The sequence below is a fragment of the Tamandua tetradactyla genome, chromosome 15 (genome assembly GCF_023851605.1).
Source record: "Tamandua tetradactyla isolate mTamTet1 chromosome 15, mTamTet1.pri, whole genome shotgun sequence".
NCBI lineage: Eukaryota > Metazoa > Chordata > Mammalia > Pilosa > Myrmecophagidae > Tamandua > Tamandua tetradactyla.
Window position 1 is genome coordinate 35934912 of NC_135341.1, and position 21198 is coordinate 35956109.

Genomic DNA, 21198 nt, shown 5'->3' on the forward strand with positions numbered 1-21198 from the left:
CTTCCTAGAGTCCTTCTCTATGCACCTAGCTGCCATTTGAGAAAACCCTGGTATGACCCTTAGGCTGGGGTGGGGCCCACCTGCTTACAGGCGAGCATGGGTTACACCTCAGAGATGCTGCCCCAGCACCCATGTTCACAAATGGTAAAACCGAGGCCCAGAGGGATGGCATTTGCCCCAAGTGCTAAGGTGCTCAGGGCTTCAGCCTCCCATGGTCTGTGAGCTCTTGTCCCAGGCCCCCACAAATAAGCATTCCCAGCAGAAAGAATAGGCTCAAGCTGCAAGCTGGACTTGAGGTGCCCCTGCAGCCTCAGTCCTGCCTTCCAGAACCTCAAACCCTACTCCACTACTTTACTCTGGGCCCTCCCCAAGGTCCCCAGGCTTAGCAGGGATTCTCCATCCAGGGCAATGCTCCGGGATGGGTCCAGGCTGCCCGCTTTTTTTTTTTTTTGAAGAACCTTCCACCTTGCCGATGTGTTTGCTTCTTGTGGGCTAGGGAGGGGTCCTGGGTCAATTCCTGAATACCCTTCTCTGCCAGCTCTGCCTGGGGACTCCCTACCTGATGGATTTAAGCTCCTCTAAGCCCTTTTTCAGGAGGTGGATCTGCTGAGCCAGGTCTGGGGAGAGTCAGGTGAGGTGGGGAAAGGGGGACAAGTGGCATCTCAGGGCAGGGGTTGTCACAAAAGGACAGCCAACCTGGGTCTCCCCCAGGGGCTTCAAGGGCTCTGAGTGTCAAGCAGGGCTCCTGGCGGCCCCACCCCCAGGAGGAGTGGGGCTTCCGGCAGCTCAGAGGCCCTCTTGTGCCTTATCTTCCAAGCCTCCTTGGTAGCAGCATCCAGACAAGCCTCCCATTCTGGGCTGAAATTCCAGCCTGCTGCCCACTCCCCGACCCAGGCGTCTGGGACCCGTCAGCTGCACGCTCTCCCGGGGTCCCCGTCACCCCCGTTGCATACTCTCCTGGGGACACACCCAGAGCCAGAGCGTACACACTACCCAGGATTCCCCCAGCTGCACATTTTCCCTAGGAAGCCCATCCCCCACCTGCACACTTGGACGTGCACACACCCCCACCAGTCTAGAAGAACACACACACACATACACAGTTTCATTACCCCCTGACCCGCCCCCATTTTGTTGACAGTAGGCCACTTTGAGACCCCTCCTGTCGTCCACACTTCCACCCCACAGAGACAGAGGGTGAGGGGGTTTGCAGGTGGGGTCCCTGACCTACCAGTGGGAGCCCAAGCTTAAGGGCTGACCCCTGGCTGATCCTGAAGAGTCCCCGGCCAACCGCTAGACACACACATCCCCAAGGCTTCCGACGCTTCTGTGACCACCCGTCTCGGAGACTCTCCCTCAGTTTCCATCTCCCAGCCCTGTCTCAGTCGCTCTTCTTCCCTGGCTCCCCCCTCCCCCCTCATTAAGCCTCCTAAACCCGCCAGCTCCCTGAAGCAGGAAATTGCATTCTGCCAAGATTAAATGGACTTGAACACCCTGCCTCTGCCCGAGAGGGAGGGGAGCTGAAAGGAGCCAAGTTTGCTGGGGGGGGGGGGGGGGGGGGTGAGGCGCGACATGCACCTCGGGTTGGGGAGGGGTGGGACTCAGAAGGGTGCAGGATTTCAGGATGGGGTGAGGGCTCTCTGGAGAGCAGCAGGGAGAGGACAGAGCCTGCAGGGAGGTAGGGGGCTGGCAGTGCCGGCCTCTCCACACCCCCTGCTCGCGGTGGGAATGTGAAGCTGTGAGAGGAAGCCTTGCTGTGGGGGTGGGGGCGAGGTTGTGATTACGTGGCTATGTGGGGGAGGGGGAGGGGTGGGGAGGGATGGGAGGAAATGGTGATTGGGAGGTGAGAGGGGATGCCTGTCAGGTTGAGACCCAGCCACCGGAAATGGGAAATGAACCTTGGAGGGGGGGTGCTAGGTGTGGGGAGGGGGTGACTCACTGCTTTTCGGAGCACCCAGCGGGAGGGGCTGGCACACCTCACACTTCCCCCTGGCCCGTGGTCTCAGAGCAAGGGCACAATACGGAGGTTGGGGACCCCTGTGTGTCCTTGTGTCTTTGGGAAGCCCTGGGCAGTCCGACAGGCACCCAGGATCCCACGCTCCCCTCCCTGCGCTGTCTGAAAGTCTTCTAGCAGGAGGCAGAGCCATGATGGTCCCGGGGAGGGATTCACTGAGGGTCACCGGTTCAGCACATCCCTCTCTGGTCCGCCCAAGGAAGCAGGAAATGTGAAGGGCTGATGATCTCTTCCGAGGGTTGGCCAGACACAGAGGGACCGGATCCTATGGTCCACAGCAGTCCCACTATTATCCCCATTTTCCAGATGAGAGCTCTAAGCACCCCGGCCACTAGGTAACCATTCCAGGTGTGAGGGAGGATAATGCCAGCCCCTTACTTCCCCGGGCAGGCAGGGGCAGGGGCAGCTGGACTGAGCGTGGGCCTCAGATGGGGAGCTCCCACCCAGGGACCAGCCCAGCTCTGAGTCCAGGCCAGGCCTTCGGGACCTGGTAAAGCCATGTGGGCTGGGGCCAGGCCTGGAGGAGAACAGCTGGAGAGCACATGGACCCAGAGTCATGAGCAGGAGTGGCTTCCCCGGCCCCCAGTTCACCAACGCTTACCAAGTGCCCACTGTGTGCCCGCTTGTCCTTGGCACTGGGTCAGTGGATGGCGCTGGGACCCTGGGAAAGACAGCCTGGCACGATCCGTATGGTGGGAGGGAATGGAGAGCCATGGAGGCATCTTCCTTGAGTGAAGCAGAAGGCATCCCTATGCCAGGGTGAGGAGACAGGCTCTGGGGTGCAGAGAGAGCTTCAGGCTGGCTGAACGCTGGCAGCCCCAGCGCTGAGGAGTCGGAGGTCTGTATGTGGTCAGCAGGCCCGACTGGGCAGTAAACAGCCACAGAATGGAGACAGAGTTTCTATTTGGGGTGATGGGAAAGTTTTGGTAATAGATGGCAGTGAGGGAGCATAACACTGAATGCAATTACTACCACTGAAGTGTACACTTGGAAGTTGTTAAATGGAAAATTTTATGTTATATATGTGTTACCACAATACAGAATTTAAAAAATAAATAAACGGCTGTGGGGATTTCTGTAAGCTCCAGGTCAGGACCGGCCTCTGAAGGGCTGGGGCTCTCCTTCCTCCACCCCCAGCCCTGCTCCACCCAGCTCCTGGGCCGTTTGTCTGGAGGCCCATGCCCATTTCCTGCAACCTGAGCGGGGCAGATAGTTTCCCAGAAAGGAGATTGGCTCCATTCTGGCGGCTGGTGAGAAATAGGTTTCACCTGCCCAGATGTAGGAGCCTTGACCCTTGGGTCCTTGGGAGGGGCAGGCAGGCTGTGGAGCAGGTGTACATCAGGTTAGTGCATTTGGGGTCACCCTGGCAGGCCCTGGGGGAAGACAGACCTGTCCCTAGGAATGGGGTGCCGGCTGCAGCAACAGCTGTGCTGTGCCTGCTGCGAGCCGAGTTTGGACAATAAAGGTGAACAATCTGAGTAAAAAGGGCTGGCAGGCTGAGGAAATGCCCCCCACCGGCCCGCCTCCCCCACCACACTGTGCCCTGGGTCAGCCCCTAGGATGTCCTGATCATGAACTGGGAGATTTCACCCAAGTCCACTGCCCTCTCAGGACCTTCAAGAAACCCCAGCTCTAGGGCAGGGATCACCCTTGTCAGGCAGATGGTTTCCAGGAGAACCAGGGCACATGGCTGAATCTAGGCTGCCACATCCCACAGGCTCTAAACATTTGCTGGGATTTCCTCAGCTTCTCTTTTAAATGTCCTCTGGGGAGGCAGACCTCTGAGCCCTGAGCCCTGGTCCTGAGGTCTCAGGAACCCCTCTCCACTGCAGCAAAGCAATGTGGGGTTGGTTTCTCAATGCTTAGGCGTCAGGCTGACCCATGACCAGTGGAGTTTGAGACATGCTCAGTGGTGGGTGAACAGGGGGTGGGGGCAGGGGTTGCTGGCTCTGACCCTGGAGGAGGGAAGGTGCCCAGAGTCTAGGCCCTCAGATGCCCCGGGATGGAGCTGCCTCCATTCCCATCCCACTGACTTTTGTCCTGCCCCAAGGGAAGGCCTCATTAACTCATGAGCCTTGGACCAGCCCTGCCCTGCCCCAGTGGTCCCTCTCTCCCCTGTCTCCATCTGTGCCCTTTAGCTGACTACAGATATGGGCTCTGGCACTGCATAAGACTGCCAGGGCCAGCAGGCCTCTCACAGGGTCTGTGCGGCTGGGCCCTGCTCTAGCTGATGCCCCCATAATTAGGTCACACCAAATGGGTCTCACTAGGTGCCTGCTGTGCGATGGAGAGCCTCCCACAGCCCTGCCCCCAGGACTGCAGCCATAGGGTCTCAAGTGTGCAGGACCTGGTGGAGCTGCAGGATGGTTGAGAATCAGTTCCCTGATGTGAGCGGGGTGGGGAGAAAGTGGCGAGGGGAGTCTAGGAGCCGCAGGGTGCTGGGGGAAAGAGAGGGTTTGGCTCTCCCTGAATTCACTAACCCTGGGTGGGGGGTAGCAAGCCACAGAAAGTTGGTACCTGGGATAGAAGCATCCCCCTCTGCCAGCTGCTGGAGACACCCAGGTACCTTACAGCCGGGCATGAAAAAACGGCTCAGGGACCAGAGTTTTCCCACCTCAGAGACCCCTACCTCACCTAGGGCTTTGTTTGAGCCCCTTCCCCAGCCTAGCCTGAGATGTCTCTGATCTGGAAGCCTGGGAGGTAAAGGGATCAAAGAAAAGTGGGCAAAAGGTGGGTGGGTAGGCCACGACCCCCTCCATTCCTGTCCTGCCCGCAGCCCCACCATCTCCTCTATGGTTTAACCCCTCCTCTCCCACCGCTCCAGCCAGCTGGCAGGAAGATAGGAAAGAGTTAACGATGTTTGCCATGCAGAACCTTGTGGCTTTGTCTGGGCCAGTGGAGCCTACAGGGCTGTTGGGAATAATAATTCATGAAAAGTGTCAAACACAGACTTGAATACTGTGCACGTGAGGGGCTGCAGACCCAGGTGTTCAGGCGCTTAGGAACCCCGTAAGGGCCTCCTGGGTTCCTGGTGGGCAGGGCGGTGGAGGCCCTCCCCCAGGTGCGGAGAGCTCTGGGTCTAAAGCTGCTCTTTAAAGAAAAAAACTTTATTTTACTGTCATAAAATATATGACATGAAATTGACATTTTAGCCATTTTTAACTTTACAATTCAGTGGTTTTAATTATTACATTCACAATGTTATGTAGCCTTTACCACTATTTCCAAAACTTTTTCATTGCCCCAGATAAAAACTCTGTACTTATTAAGCAGTGACTCCCCATTTTTTCCTCTTCTTAAGCCCTGTCAACCATTAATCTACTTTCTATGAATTTGCTTATTCTAGATACTTATTTTAAATGGAATTATACAATATTTGTCATTTTGTGTCTGGCTTATTTCACTCAGCATGTTTCAAGGTCCATTGTGTTGTAGCATGTATTAGAACCACATTCCTTTTTATGGCTGAATAATATTCCATTCTATGTATATACCATGCCTGTCAATTCATCTTTTGATCGACACTCAGGTTGTTTCCATATGTAAATAATGTCTTCTTTGAATACCAGCATAAAAGTATCTGAGTTCCAATACTTTGGGGTATTTTTTGTTCTCATTTGCTAGCTGCTGGAATGCAAAACACCAGAGACAGATTGGCTTTCAATAAAAGGGGGTTTATTTAGTTAACGTACAGTTCTTCAGAAGAAAGGCAGCTAACTTTCAATTGAGGTTCTTTCTTACATGGGAAGGCACAGGGTGATCTCTGCTGGCCTTCTCTCCAGGCCTCTCGGTTCCAGCAACTTTCCCCAGGGTGATTTCTTTCTGCATCTCCAAAGGCCTGGGCTGAGCTGTGAGTGCTGAGATGAGCTATGCTGAGCTGCTTGGGCTGTGCTATGTTGAGCTCTCTCATTTAAGCACCAGCCAATTAAATCAAACATCATTCATTGCAGTGGACACGCCTCCTAGCCAACTGCAGATGTAACCAGCAACAGATGAGCTTCCGGTACTATTGGCTCATGTCCACAGCAACAGAACTAGCACGTTCACCTGGCCAAGTGGACACCTGAACCTAACTACCACAGGTATATACCTAGGGGTATACAGTATACTGGATCATACTGTAATTCTAATTTTTTGAGAGAGGAACCACCAAAGAGTTTTCTACAGCAGCTGCACCACTTTACATTCCTACTGGGGCAGCTTTTAAGTAGAGGATGGGGTAGGACAATGCTTACCAAGAACAAACTGGTCTCTGGAACTTTCCTACCTTGAATTAAGGAGAAGCAGGAGTAAGCAGGGCCTCAGGCAGCATGGGACTCAACCTGGGATTTCTTTGCAGCTCCCCAAAGTCAGCCTGCCCATCTTTGCCCCAGAAGGGCTGTTGTTGTAGGGCCAAGGGACAGAGAGGCTGGAAGAGGCTAATCATCCACCCGATTAACCCTTCAGTCCCGGCTTTGGGGAACCAGGCCTGGGGCTGCTGGAGCTATAGGGATACCCCACATCCACCCTGGGGGAGAAGGGCTCCCCACTTGGCTGACTGATGGGATGGAGAAGAGGCATAGATCTGAGCTGGTGAGGGAGGTTGTGAGGGATTCCCTGCTGCAGTACCCTTCCCCAATTTCTCCCTCCTCAAAACCTCTTCTCTGGGGGTGGTCTCATTTGTAAGATATCCAGTCTGTGCAGAGACAAGTTAGGCATGAAAGAATTACAGGCAAGTGAAGCAGGGTCGGGCAGTGCACAGTACTTTGTGCCGGGGTATTTCCCAAGAGACGGTCCAGTTATTCTCCAGACCTTGTCCACTCTGTGCAGGGGAACAGTCCATCCACCTGTCTGTCCCCAGCTATTAGCTGCTCTACTACCAGCCAGGAGGCAGGTGGGGAGTAGGGAGGGGATGCTGGTCCTCATGAATTTATAATGACCAGACTTAATGAAGCAGGTGCCTAGGGAGGGAGAACTGGAGTAGTGAGGGGGAGGAACAAAGGCGGGAAGGGGTCTGCCTCCTCCTCCATCCTTCTTAGATGCTCTCCACCCAAATCTGGCCAGCCTGGGGTTCCGCTAAGCTCCTTAGCACCAGGACACAGCATAAGCATCTGTCTCTTGTCCTGGGGTCTGGGTCCTGGTATCTCAAGATCCCCAGATGAACCCTGGGGACAAGATGGTGGGTGGGGGGCATGGGAGGATGCCTGTTGACTCCTGCTCCTGCGCAGGCACATGGCCACGAAGGCTGTACCCTCAACCAGGCATCCCAGGTGTCCCGGCCTCTACCTGCCGGGCCATCTGAAGCCCGAATCTTCTCATTCTGGGCCTGAGGCTGGAAAAGAAATGGGGAGGATTTTGCCCTATTCTCCAGAGTCTAGTCTGTATGAAGTCAGGCAAGAATAAGGTCCCAAGTCTTCCCACCAGCCCCTCTGACCTTCCACCTCTGGCTGGTGGCTAAGCCCAACCCCCTCAACCTTCTGATACTCAGAGAAGAAAGAAGTGTCTGAGAATGAGGATTGAGGGGTGGAAATTACCTCAACTGAATTTTAAAAACCCCTGGCTGGTTGTCATGGTAACAGAAAGGTGCATCCCATCACCATGGCAACAGGCAAACATCAAGGTCTGCTGCTGAGATTGGGGATTTGGGATGTGGCCGGAGGGGGTAAGAGGAGGAGGCTGGGCCCAGACTAGAGCAGCGGGGGTGGGGAGCCCCACTGGCAATGGGTCAGAGAAGAAAGGATTGGTGGGTGTAAGCCCCGGCTCTCACTGCCCACCCTTCTCATACCATTTCTAGCCTAGGAACCCAGGGCAGGGTCCTGAGCCTGCTTAACTCAGTTCTTAACTCAAATTCTTGAACCAATAGGTTCTGGTACATGAAGACAATCCAACCTGGCTTCTTGACCTCAGGAAGCCACAGTCCTAGAGTCCCCATTACTGGTCACTGGTATTGAGAAAGATGTACATGCCCAGGAAACAGCTCTCTGAGGCCTGGAGAACAAGAATATAAGATCCCGCGGAAAGCTACGCAACCTTCCGAGGAAGGCTAGGCTGCACTCGGAGGACGAGTACGATGGCTCCTCAAGGTGGGTGGTAGTCTTTGGTTCCAAGGGCTTGGCCTCCAGGGCTGGAGGAAAACTATCACCAGGACCCTGATTTGGTTTAAGGAACCAGGGAAGGGGCAGAGAGGCTCCTCTTCTGCCATCACTGAGGATACTTACAGGAAGACCAAGACAAGACAGCCTGTCAGCCAGAACTATGCAGCACACGCTTAGTTCCTGGAGCAGGCTCAGGACTGACCTGTGCGGCCACTGAGCCCCAACTAATTCTCTCACACCCACAGGCCCTGTGCTGGGGGCTGGACTTTCATGCTCACTGGCCCCGTGACCTGGCATTCTACCATTAGAGTCAGCCTCTTGGGTCATTCAGTGATGCTGTAAGATGCTTGTTAGACACACCTGGGAGCACCACGGCTCCTGGAGTCTCAGGCTTTTCCATTAATGCATTAGTGTAGCTGAGGTTCATAGATGAGATGAGCTGTCTGTGGCCTTGGAGGTCTTTGTGTGTGTACACGCGCGTGAGCACATGCATGGACAGGCAGCAAAGGAGCCCATGCTTGTTCAAATCCAGATTCCCAGGCCTACCTCAAGAGTCCCCTCTTCGCAGGCTGCAGCCTCCTGAGCTGTCCAAGTAGGATGTATGACCCCCAGGGTATAGGGGAGCATGTCAGACTCAGGGAAAAGCAGCCTCAGGCAGATAGGTAGTGCCTCCTCACTCAGGATAAGTAAGGAGAAAGTACTCTGATGCTCTGATGCATCCTGCCTTCCCTCAAAACACTGCCTTGGCCTCTGCTAGTCCTGGAGGGGGGAAGGGAGATAGTGGTATTCCTTCCCTGGCTCCCCCAACTCCAGAGTGAGTAAATGCTTCAGATAAACCTCCCCAGCCCAACTGTCCCTCTCACAAGTGGGCAGACTGAGGCCTGAGGGGACCAACACTGGTCCAAGCTCTGCAGTCCAGCTCCGGGACGGGGAGATGGGGCCCAGGCAGGACTGCCGGTCTGGATCCAGCCTCCTCACTAGCCCGGGTCGTCCCAGGTTAACGAATCCCGGTGGCCAGGAGCCACGGTGACTGCAGCCACACTATTCTGCTAAACACAAAAACTCCCCGGCCGCGGTCCGGCACGCAGCCCCCGTTGCGGAGAGGAAGCGCCTGATTGGGGTCGGATGGGGTGCTCATCTCCTCGGCCACACCCGGCTGGGCTCTACCGCCCCGGAAAAGCAGCTCAGAACCGCTGTGGCCCGAGTTAAGTGGGAGTCGGGGTGGGGTGGAGGTGCTGACCCTGACCTGTGATGGGGGTGGGGGCGCGGGTGCACGCACACACAGGGACTGCAGGCCTGCAGTGGGACGCACCCACGGGGACTCGAGCTCCCGGGGTGGACGAGACCCCACTGTAGAACTGGGGCAATAGGCCTGCTCCCAGGCTGGGCGAGACCAGCAGCTGCGTCAGTGTCCATCCCCACCCCCGCCCCAGGCTGCTCAAGGTGGGGCGCTGCCGCTACCCGCCCGCCCGGAGTCAACAAGTCGCGCCCTGCCGCTTCTAGGGCCCCTATCTGACCCTGGAGAACACCTGGGACGACGGGCCAGAGGCAGATGCAGAGCAGATGCGCTGAAGACCTGGGCCTGGGCCGGCTCCACCTAGACCGCCGCCCTGCACCAAAAGGAGCCCCGCGGCTCTCCTGGTTGGCTCTGCTAGCCGCTGCCGAGGCTCCCAGCCTTCGCCCAGGCTCCAACCGCCAAGGAAGGGAGGCCAGGCCCACCCCTTCTCCCCATTGCCAGCCCTAAGTTCAGCTTGGCAGAGGGGGAAAGGCACCGGTGAGCAGTTGGAGATCCTGGGACAGCTCCAGACCCCATCGGTCCTGAACCTGCTCCCTGGGCCACGAGAGCCCCGAGTCTCACTAAGTTCACTGTTATTGAAGTTTCTCTTTCAATTCTAGGGATGCTTTTAATTCCTAGCTAAGCCCCTAATTGTGGCTTCAACCCTACCCTGGGTACACCTGTCCACACTGGAGCAGGATTCAAGAGTCTCAAGTACAGAATGTAGCTGTGGAACAACCTGGGTAATTTATTTAATATAATATACTATTTATTCATATCCTAGGTTTCGAATTTCATCAAGTTCTAGGTCATTTATCTATATCCATGACCCAAAGATGATATTTATGTACTGAGAGCACCAGTTTTTACCCACTTTCCAGGTGCTGTACTACACCCTCAGAGAAGTATGCTTCTCTTCCGCTTGGACCGTTTTCCCCATGAGCTTGGGACAGTAATTTACTCCCACACTGGTTGCTTTATTTCCTTACATCTTGGGTGTAGTGTTTACCCACCTCCTGTTAGCCATCCCGAGGACAGCAGTTGCCCACACTATGGGGTCAGTATTTACTCAGATCCAGTATCTACCCCCTACCAAGTTTCAGTGTTTACTCCCACGCAGGCACAGCATTTGCCCAAGCTCAGGTCCACTGAGACAGGATTCACCTCTTCCTAGGGTTTTGTTTTCCGGCACATGGAGCTTTCAGACTCTCTTGTCCTTGGTTCTGGCACCCAGATCTGAAGATGATTTGGGGGGATGGGATGAGATGTGCGCACAGGGCTGCCAGTCCAAAGGAGGACTGCCCTGTGCTTTGGGGCAGGAGAACCCTGGGGGTTGATGAGGAGGCAGGAAGTTCCTCCCTTGACATTGGCCTCTTGAAGGGGTATCGGGTAATGCTCCTGCCAGCCACCCTGCAGACCCACGGGCCAGCACAGTCCTGGCTGGGGTGCAGGTGGGGGGTGGGGGTGGGGAGGAACTGAAGTCATCAGGATATGGAGGAAGCCAGAAGCCAGAAGCCAGAAGCCAGGGCAGCATTGGTGTGTGGGCAGTTGAGTACAGGAGGCAGGCTGACCTCATCCCCAAAGTCCCAGCCCTGTGGTGGGGGTAGCCTAGCCTGGAGGGCTACTCATTGACAGATGGGGGTGAGAGTGGTCTCGGGCGGTGTGGCATCTCAGAGGCAGCTCCCTTCCTCACTCCCTAAGCCTGCTCAGCCTCCTCCCTAGTATGGGACCTAGGAGTCCTATTCAGTCATGCCTACCCCTACCCAGAGCTCTAAGACCCGACTCTGCTTCCAGAAGCTCAGGTCCCGTGGTTTTGAAGCTGTCTCTCTCTCCTACGCCCAGGACAAAGGTTTGGGCTGGGACAAGGCAGATCTTGCTTATCTGATCATAAATATTTATCAGTCTTGAGGGCCTGGTGCCTGCAGCTGGCTGGGGGTAGGGGGGTGGGGGCAGATGCTGCTGAAGAATTGTAAAACCCTTCTGTAATGAGAGTTCTGTGTGGGGGAGTGCCACCTGGGCCTTTGGATCCTTGGGGAGGGGGAGGACAGATGGACAGCGGGACACCCAGGGAGATCCTAGAGGGACTTAGGCAAGATCTGGTCCCCAGACCTCCCCGTGCACCCCAGGAATGTGGGATAGGGGGAGCCAGAAGAGACTGTAGCTAAGGTCTCCTCCTCCTTGGACTATTCTCCCCACACATATCTATCCGCTCAGAGCTGCCTCTGCGCACTCATTGTCCCCCAGATTCTGCTCTCCCTCTCATAGTGCCCTTACACAACCATCCCAGAACTGTGCTACCCCCACCACAGTCCCCGGAGGTGCTCTCCCACCTACATCATCCTCCCAGGTACATCGTCTCTGCAGACTATGCTCCCTCATGCACTGACCACAAAGAGCTGTGCCTCATCTAGACCTCAACGCCCCTCATAGACCTGTGCTCTATACCCTCATTCTCCTGGAACCTTGCTCCCGTCCTCCCAGAATTGTGCCATCCTCCGGACATGAATCTCCACGCAGAAATTTAGGAGGCTACCTTCACCCACATGAGCTCTTCTCCTGGGACTCCTGACCATAGGTACTGGGGTTCTAACAGTGCCTCAGGTCTAGCTCTCTGTCCACGTGGCACCCCCCCCCCAACTCCTGCATCCCTCATTGACATGCTGGTGGGGCCCACAGGTGGAATCAAAGCCCTCCGTGCTGAGCCATAGTAAGCAGAGCAGCAGGGAGCTAGGAGCCTTTGTCTCTCAGGCTCTGGTGGAATAGGGGGGCTTGGGCAGATAAGAATCATTTTGGGGCCCCAAACCTCCTCTCCATTGCCACAGGCACAGCTGCAGATAAAGGGGGCAGTCTGAGTCAATGAACACCCCCAGTGGATAATGAAGGGCTGCGGGGGTGGGGGTTAGGGACGGCCTTAGGCACAGCCTGGGGGGGACAGGAGGCGGCTGTCTCCAGAAACCCAGGATGCTCATTAGAGGAAGCCTGGCAGGGGTGAGGAGGCAGCTAAGTGGGTCAGTCCCCCTCCCCCAGCCTGCCTAACTGACAGGTGTGGGTGGGAAGGAGGATTGTTGGCCTGTTGTTACCCATTGAAGCCAGTCCCGTCCTGAGTCCCCTCTCCTTCCAATACTCCTGCCTGAGCCCATTCCCCTCTCAGAGTTCCTACCCCCTTCCATTGCCTCTCCCTCTCTGGGACCCCCCCCTGCGGCCTTTTCCCCTTTCTTAGTGCCTTCTTCTGAACCCTTTCCCTTTCCTGAGAAACATCTCCCCCCTGCCCCGCCTCCTTGTCCCCAGCAACACCCCTGCCCCAGGTGTTGGCCCCTCCGCCAGCCTCCCCAAGGCATCCTCCAGACTGAACCACACCTGGGAGAAATTGAAATCTTAGACTCTTCCCCTCACCCCTGCCAAAGGAGCAGACATCCCTGTCCTGGCCGCGAAAGGCAGTAAAATAGGCTCCACTGGGATCCCGGCCGAGGGCTGTGCCAGAACAAGCATCAAGGTTTGGGGGAGAAAGCCGGGCAGGGTGGCTTCCAGGCCAGGGCTTTTCTGCCCCCACCCTCCTACAGGCAACTCACCCTGAACACCCACTCTCGGGTCCAAGCAGGGGGTCCCCAAGGGCAGGGTTCGAGTGCCCCACTTTACCCCCACAGTCATGGCAGTGATCTCTGTCCTGGCACATCTCTCAAGAGCAAGGAGAGTGGGGGTGGGCATCTCAGAAGCAGGGTCTTCTCCGTGCAGAGTAGGGAGGTCTATGGGGAGACAGGGCCTGCCAGGGTCTCCTTTCAGCTTGGGGCAGATGTAGATGAGAATAGGATGGGCAGTCCTATCAGCTGCCCCTGCCCCCTTGGCCCTCCAGTTTTTCGTTGGGCCCCTTCCTAACCAAGGACCTTCTCGGGCTACCCATTTCCTGTCACTTTACTCAGGCCCGGGGATTAGAGCAGACCTTTCCTAGAAACATCTAGACCCACCCAGATGATTTGAAGGCAGGGGGAAGAATATTGACAACACTGCCTGGATGCTATCAGGACACAGTTGTCAGAGGGGCTGAATGACTGCCCTCGTCCCCACCAAGCCTCACCCTAGTCCCAGGGTCCTGAGGGTCACTGGATCCTGGCTAGACACCATCTGGCTGCACAAGGGTTAATCTCCGGGTGTCCCCCTCCCCCCACAACGTGTGTGCAGGCAAATTCCAGGAACGCTTTCCATTAAGGACGCTCAGAGCAGATTTCATTTACATTAATAAGAACCAGAAAAATCTCCAGGGTTGGGGTTGAGGGGGTATGTGGCTGCTGCTCACATTTTGCTTTTGAGTCTGGTGGAGGCTGATAGGCTCAGGCTGGGGCCCCTGGTCTTAGAGGAGAGACCTAGCCAAGTCAATGCTATGGTTCCAAGTCTGGGGGAAGAGGCAGAGCCCAGCTGATCCTGGGAACACCTAGCCAGAGGGGGATGGCAGGCCACAGGTGATCCTCTGGGCTCCCTGTCTGAGGGGATGGCAGAGCCCAATCTGGGGTGGGAAAGGATACCAACATATGGAAATGACCAGGGTCAGGGGTGAGAGCTCTAGTTTTCAATGATGGTAGCCTGTTCTTGATGAACTCTATCAGCCAAGGCTTGAGCTGCCCATTTCTGAGCCTCAGTTTTGAGAAGGCTGCTCCCTCCCTTCCCTACCAGGAATGTGTGCAAGGGAAATTGAGCCTTAAATCAATCCATTTCTGGGTCAGCATGCCCCCTTCCTCAGCCTCCTCCTTCTCCATTCCAGCTGCCTTTCAATCCCAGAGCTGAGCAGCGGTTGGTTCTTTTGGAATGTGTTCAAACTGATCACCTACCTGACAGTGCACAAGCATGTGCCTATGGGGTGGCGGCGTGTTCCTGCAGGTCTGGGGGCTGTTTCCCCTTTTCTGGCTCCTACCTGGTTGCCAAACCTGGCTTTCTTCAGGAGTAGCAAGAATATTGAATTCTCATCCCAGTGGGTGGGGACCAAGCCAGGCTGTCAGCAATTGGTCTGCCAGTGTGCCTGCCTGTGTTGGTGGCCCAGGTATGGGTATGTGTGTGTATGCATGCATGCATGTGGGGTTTTTTTTTGCAAGCGTCTGCATGTTGTACTCCCGCATGTATAAGGGTGCTGGAGAAACAGGCAGGCTGCCTGCTTTGGCTGCCTAACCGTGGGCGGGTGCATGCATTTTATGCTTGTGAATGCAGTGGACAGAAGAGGAAGCCCTAGCTCTGGTGCCCCTCTGAATTTGGGCTCAGCCTTGCCTTGTGCTGACTTGCCCATCGAGACTGGGCATCCTCAGTCTGCAGTAGACTTGGGGGCCCTGTTCTGAACTGAACCCCCTTCTGACTCCTCAGGCCAGGCTCTCACACCCGCAGACCCCCTTGGGTGCCCATGAGTCATTCTCAAATAGTTCCTCCAGCAGGTCTGGGGTGGGGTGGTGGTAGTGGTGGTGTCCTTGGAAACTAGGAGCCTGGTCTTGGTGCACTTGTCTCCAGGGCCTCTGTGATAGAGGGAAGCAGGCAGGGTCAGGAGGGGTTGGGCTCTGGGTTTTTCCTCTCTCACTCACCTGCCATGGCCTCCCCCATCAGCCACTCAAAATTTATTCTTCACTTGCTGCTCATCTGTCTTATCTCTGTGGCCCACTGGGGGGGCAGAGAGGAAAACACTTCCCCAGACCTTACAGCCCCCTCCCTGTGTTATCTTACCCCTGTAGCCTCTTTCTGCTCCTCTACCCAGTATCCTGTCCACCTGGTTCTTTGTCTCATGTTGTCTCTTTCTCTGCCTCTCCTTGCCACTCTTCTCTCTGCCGTGGGTGTTGTGGCATCCTATGGCCGATTTCAACCCCACCCTCTGCCAGACTGTCTTGGGCACATCCTTCCTATGCCAGAGCCTGAGCCTGCACCTGCAGTAAGGGGCCTGTTACACTGAATCCCCTGGGCCCAGAGGCCAGTTGGGTAGCCTCTAGCAACTGCTCTGAATCTCAGATTCCTCTTTAAACTGGGGTGAAGGTGGCGCTGGGGACTAAGCAGGATGGGAAGGCTCTGACCCCCCTCCAGTGGTAGAAGGCTCTTTCTAGCCAGAAAATAGGGTTCTGACCTTTATCCAAGTCCACCAGGGCCAGTGGGCACCACTTGCCTTCATCTGGAAGCCCAGGGCAAGCTCTGTTCCAACTCCCTCTGGGCTGGACAGACAGACTGTAGGTCTGATGTGGGCTCTGCCAAGAGAATATTTCTGTGAGAGTCAATAATCATGCTGATGGGTGAAGGAAGCGTGAGAGACAGAAATGCATTTTATCGACCATGTAAACTGTTTACCTGGGTTGGAAAGAACTGCTAAGAGACTGAAGCATTTATTGTGTGCAGGATCAACCTGGCTCTTGCCAAGGCTGGGTGTTATGGCATCACTTCCCCTTTTAGTTGGCAGGGGTACCCAGGGTAAGGGGACTGCTTGGGAGACTGCAGTCCCCACAGATGTAGTACCCTGGCCTACCTGGCCTATACTCACAGAGCTTTGAGGCCTAAGTTCTAGCCAGGTCTTCCTGAATCTGAAAGGAACTTGGGAAGAGGCCCTGTGAACCTCTAGTACCACCACCATCCAAGCCAGAGGTCAGATAGATGATGGAGTGCTGCCACCTGGTGGCTACAAACAGCACACTATCCTCCTGCAGGGTCAGGTGTCCAGGGAGAGCTCCCTTCACACCCCACTTGTCCCTGAGGGCGTTCATCCCTCCGGATTTAGGGTGGCTGGGATCCGGGCGCCCTTGAGACCCCCGGCCAGACTGTGCATGCCTGGAGAGCTTAGCTCAGGCCTGGCCACTCATCTGGGCTTTGAAACTCGTTTGATGCACAGCCATGACAGCTGCTCCTGGACTGCCCTCAAAGTCCTGCCCATTGATTGAAGCAGCTGTCCTGGCCAAGGGCAGGATGGATGTGGGATCCCTGGAGGCTCCCTCTAGTTCAGCAAGAGCTCCTTCCAAATTGGGGATTTGGGCTTCCCTGATTGCTACTCTTGCGGCACTTCGACATCAGGCAAAACTGAAAGGAATGGTAGGGGAGGGCAGGACACAACACACTCATCCTTGGACAGCCCCTGATGAGATTTAGGAAGAGGGGAGTGACCTGTGCCTGGGCCCTTGGGGCTTCAGCCTCAAGTATTTAGAGAGTGAGAACAACTCTGCATCTTTAGGATCCCTTATTGTCTTTCAGGAGAGACCTGAGCCCAAGGCACGGCTGGTCATACTTCCGGGAATGGAGTTGTCAGTTGAGATGTGGGGTGAAGTGGATGGTGGTGATTGTACCATGTGAATGTGATTAATCTACTCACTGAATGATATGCTTGGGAATGGTTGGGATGGGAAAGTTTATGTTGTTTCCAGATGTGGAGATGGGGGGGTGAGGGGCACTCATAATTTCTGAGAGGCTGGCTCAAACCTTTAGGGTCAGACACCAACTCCAAGACCACAGAAAAGCCCGTGTCAGAATTGACAGCAGGCCCTGTGGTTTAAAGCAATATTCATGAGCGCTCTCTGCACCTGAGGAAAAGGCCCACCGCTGGCACCAAGCAGGACTGGGTCAATTCAAGTGCCCTTCATAGTGTGGGGAAGGGTCAAACTGAGGCTAAAGATGAGCTCCCCTGCCTGCTGTTTGGCTGTGGCTTCCCCAGGGAAGAGGTTCCCTTTGATGAGTTGGGTTCATGTAATTAAGAGCTTCCCAGATCCAATTATGTGTGCACTCACCTCGAAGCGTCTTCCAGGCTGGCTGTCAGATGGATCTAATTAGGCCACTTGTGGCTACTGCTCAGGTGTGAAAAGCACCGGCATTTCCCTGATTCTGCCCGGGCTCTGGATGTGGGGCAGCTCTCTTCTCCCATGGCTGACGATCCTGAAGACCATTTCCACCCTAGCCTCGGGAACGTGCCTACATTTGTGGTTTCCAAGCCTTATTCTGCAGAAATCCTGGTTTGGGACTTGCTCAGTTGCCTCCAGCCCTTCCTAGCAAAGCTCTGTAATTAGCCTCAACCTCTCTAAGGCATTTCCTCAAAAGCCCCGCCTGAGCATTTTCCATCCCAATTTTGTAAGGGTTAGTCCTGCCTGCAAGGAAACATCCACAAAAGTCATGAAATCCTAGCTCTAAAGAGTAAATTCTAGAGAACAGTGCCAACCTCCCTGATTGCTTGCCAAGCTTCTGGCACACCAATACAAAGTCACATGGTCCCAAGAGCAGCTTCTGAGCCCAGCTTCCTGCTTTTGTCAAGCATGGTCTGCTGGCTAAAACATTCTCCTCTTTGGTGCTGGAGACAAGGATGGGATGACCCCATTTACAATGGAAAACTCTACAACGTTCCCAAGCATGTCCTCAGTAGTTGTGATGAGAAGATAGAAGGTAAGTGGTGTGCTGAAAGGGGGAGATGGCCTCCTCTGTTCCTTCACCCCAGTGGATGGTAGACCAGATATCATCTGTACCATGGCCCAAAGTAAGGAAGTTCTGCCCCACACAGCTGTAACATCCCCATTCCCTCCTTGTCTGGAATACAGTCCACGAAAACTTGAGAAACAGAACTGCTTACACTCACTTTGGTCCTCAGAAACTGGAAGAAAGTGCAAAAGCTGACTCAGTTATGGTTGTAAGTTTTCATGAAGGACTTTAAAATCTTTTAACAAATTCTTGAACTTTAAAATCTGAACATGAATGATGGTGGCAAGAAAACAGCATAAGATACTACTTGTAAGTAACTTTTAACAAACTGATTTTATCACCAGCCTTAACTGGCTTTAATGTGCTTTACCCACCCACTCACCCAGGAATGAAGATACACACAGAACATTCATTTTTCAAGATATTTCTTTTGTAAAGGAGCCAGATTTGGCAACTAGACTGAAAAATCTTCCAAAATTCTGTACAAATGTGTAATATACAAATATACACAAGGCTTTTGCCAAGAAAAGACAGCATAACAACAAATGATAGAGGCAGCTTTGGTGTTACAAACCACCTAGGGCATCTCAATACCCCCCAGAAATGTGAGGGGCTGATGGACCACAACACAGGCTGCACACGTAAAACATACTACATTACACTATATACACTAAAGTATAAAAGTCCAACTATCCACTCTGGCCTGTTCACAAGCCATCTGGCAGGAAAGAATGGCATTCAACCAGACAGCCCACATAAGGAGTCCCTTTAAGGTTGGTGGGAGAACCTGGCAGAATGAAGAGGTTCACCCTAAACATTAACAGCACAAGGCATGCCCTTAAAGAGACAGGTGGCAGAGTGAATTCAGGAAATGGACCATTCCTTGTATTCCTTGGAGCTTCTTCTCAGCTCTCTCTCATACGCAGTCTCACTCCATCTCAGTGAATCGGGCAAACATGGCTTTCCTGACAGCATCCTTGTAGGAGTCAGCACCCGACAACCCATACGCACTGCCTTTGGCTCCTAGGCCAGCTCCTTTTAGTCGGACTTGAGCCTGGGGGGACAAAAAGGCTGTCAGTAGCTGTCAGCTGCTTCCACTCCCTCTCATCAATTCCCTCCCGTAATGAGAAATATAACCCACCAGGAGATAGGAGGGAGGCAGTTTCATATGAAGATAAGAATTCCTAAAATGGAGATCTGGAGCAAGGTTAAGGACTTAAGGAATAAAATTGGGCTAGGAAAAAAACGGAAGATGAAGCTATACACCCACCCACTCCAATTCCTGCTTAGCAAACATCTATGCATGGAAAGAACCCCAAAGCACCTGATGGAAGCCCAGGGGAGGCCTGATAATTACAGGCACAGATCACATCACTTCCCAGGATATCCTAGCATCAACAGAACCTGCCTGTACAGGATAAACGTGGTTTTAGAGTGACCTAAGCTGTGTTGATGGAAAGGAATGGGAGCAATTACTGGTAAAATTGTCACCTAAAAAGGTCAGTCAGTAGGGACCTCTAATCCTAGGATTATGTCTAGATCTGGGCTGTGACCAACTATAAGATTTCTCATTGTGGAAGAAAATCCTACTAATTTTAAATGTGTTCTGTGGATAATCAAAATCACTTATAACCACAGTAGCTTTTATTATATCTAAAAAACTACTTGGGTTTGAGTTGGATTTAAGTAAGGACTCCCAGTGATAAGGTTTGTTTATAACAAAGTAAATAGAAATACATAGTCTTTAGGAAAAAGTGGCTGAATCAGATCAGAAATGAGGGGTGTAGGGAAAAAGAATCTCACTCAATGGTAAAATAATCTGGCTGCCCCTTTGTATAGTAGATAAAGCTGCTTTTGGGTTTTAGACCCTCTGGGTACTTTTGTCTCATCTAACTCCTGGACAAGTCTATAAATCTGGCACCTGGTGCTTACCTCAATGGGAGCTGTGATACCTTGACACTTTCTTCCCAAACCTGAGCCTTCTCGCCAACCCATGGCCTGCAGCATCTTGTTGCCAATGTTACTATGGTCAATGCCATCTTTGGTGGGCTGCTCATAATTCCTGCCAGAGGTAAACACACAGTTATTTAAAACAGTTAGAGCCCTAGCTAATAAACTTGAAACAGAACACAATACATACACAGTGCCAGCGTCAAACTGCTTCTTGCGCTTGGGCTCTGGAGGTTCTGGGATGCCATACTTCTCTCGTCTTTCTGCAGCTCGATCTCGATATTTCATCTATGTGGGAGAACACACACTGCTAGAAATAGATACAGTCTTCAACTTTTAATGGTCTACTACACTTTTACTTTGAGACCATCACCTCAAATATTTTTGAAATCTGGAGCTTAACTGTTTAGAATGGTGTGAAATACTAAATTCCTTTGTTTCCTTCACTGCCCTTAGTCATAAATAAAATGTCATGTTTGTAAAGAGAGAGAGTGGAATTTGGACAGAACTATTTCTCCAATAAGCAGTTTTACTTAGTGGGCCACCACTTGTCAAGCGCTTTGCCCAACTTGCTGGGCTGTGTGTATAGCCTGCCAAAATCCTACAGGAAGAGGACAGGGTTGCCCATTCATTTTGGCATTTGGACAGCCCCACCTGCAGGAACAGACAGTGTGAAGGAAGGCTTCCAGAGACCTGTTCAGCAGTCCCTAGGGACCTGGCCCTACAAACAGTGGGAAAAATCAAGAAGGCAAAAGTCCAAACCACAGATATCTCAGAATTATCTCAGGATAGAAAATTCCAAGTTACTAGCCAGTTTATTCTAACCTACAGGCCTCAATTTCATTTAAAACCTTACCTGCCTGGCCCAAAACTTGTCTCATCAACCACTAGCACAGCCTGCCTGCCCATTTCATGCTTCACAGATTTTTCCTGCTTTCTCTGCCAGTCAGCCATCATTCTCAGCCTCCCCTGCCCACCCTTTCCTTCCATATCATCTGAGATAATCTTATACCCTGTTGTCCCTTGGGCTTAATGTGAAGCCTCCTTGTCACCCACGAAGGCTTCCCTGGCCAGGCAAGCCCACAATGCTCTTTCCTTACTAAAATCCAGTGTGCTTCACTAGTGAGCATTTCGTATTCAGGACCTGTGAGTTGTCTTGAGGGTGTGCTTCTGTCCTTATGAAGGGACAATGTGGGGCTCACAAAGCACACATAGCCTGTGATCCAGTCCACAATAAGCCACAATGGTGAGGTGATAAGTGTGTAATAAATCCTTCCACCCTACCCTGGGACCTGGAACTAAATGCTATAAATCAGCTAAAAGCAGATATCTCAAGATATTCTTCCTAGGTGTGCAAGGGCCCACACTCACCTCTCTCTCTCTCAGCTCTAATGCTTCTAGCTCCTGCTCACTCAGCCTGGATCTTCGGTATATATCCATGTTTTGCTATGCAAGAGATTTTACAGAACCAGTAAGAACGG

The 21198-nt window shown here is 53.4% G+C and overlaps 2 protein-coding genes and 1 long non-coding RNA gene across 5 annotated transcripts in view; 1 reads left to right on the forward strand and 2 right to left on the reverse strand.

Annotated features, from left to right (window-relative positions):
• Positions 1–1377, reverse strand: part of SEMA3F (semaphorin 3F) — a 40794-nt gene extending 39417 nt beyond the window's left edge. The window contains exon 1 of the mRNA XM_077129241.1: positions 1232–1377. The gene's annotated coding sequence lies outside the window, so the exon portion shown is untranslated. The remainder of the gene's footprint in view (positions 1–1231) is intronic.
• A 1869-nt stretch (positions 1378–3246) lies between these two features.
• LOC143657170 (uncharacterized) lies at positions 3247–10104 on the forward strand. Of its 2 annotated transcripts, XR_013162769.1 has the most exons (5): positions 3247–3356; positions 5965–6096; positions 7857–8076; positions 9592–9862; positions 9985–10104. It is a non-coding gene; the product is annotated as an uncharacterized LOC143657170 (long non-coding RNA). The 2 variants fall into 2 exon arrangements; XR_013162768.1 differs by having other exon boundaries at positions 9592–10104.
• Positions 10105–18175: 8071 nt separating this feature from the next.
• RBM5 (RNA binding motif protein 5) overlaps positions 18176–21198 on the reverse strand; it is a 28652-nt gene continuing 25629 nt past the window's right edge. For both annotated transcript variants that reach the window (XM_077129247.1, XM_077129246.1), the window contains 4 exons: positions 21089–21163; positions 19908–20005; positions 19700–19829; positions 18176–18821 (listed from right to left, as the gene is read on the reverse strand). In XM_077129247.1, the coding sequence (XP_076985362.1) occupies positions 18696–18821; positions 19700–19829; positions 19908–20005; positions 21089–21163 (429 nt within the window). In that variant the 3' untranslated portion in view covers positions 18176–18695. The remainder of the gene's footprint in view (positions 18822–19699; positions 19830–19907; positions 20006–21088; positions 21164–21198) is intronic.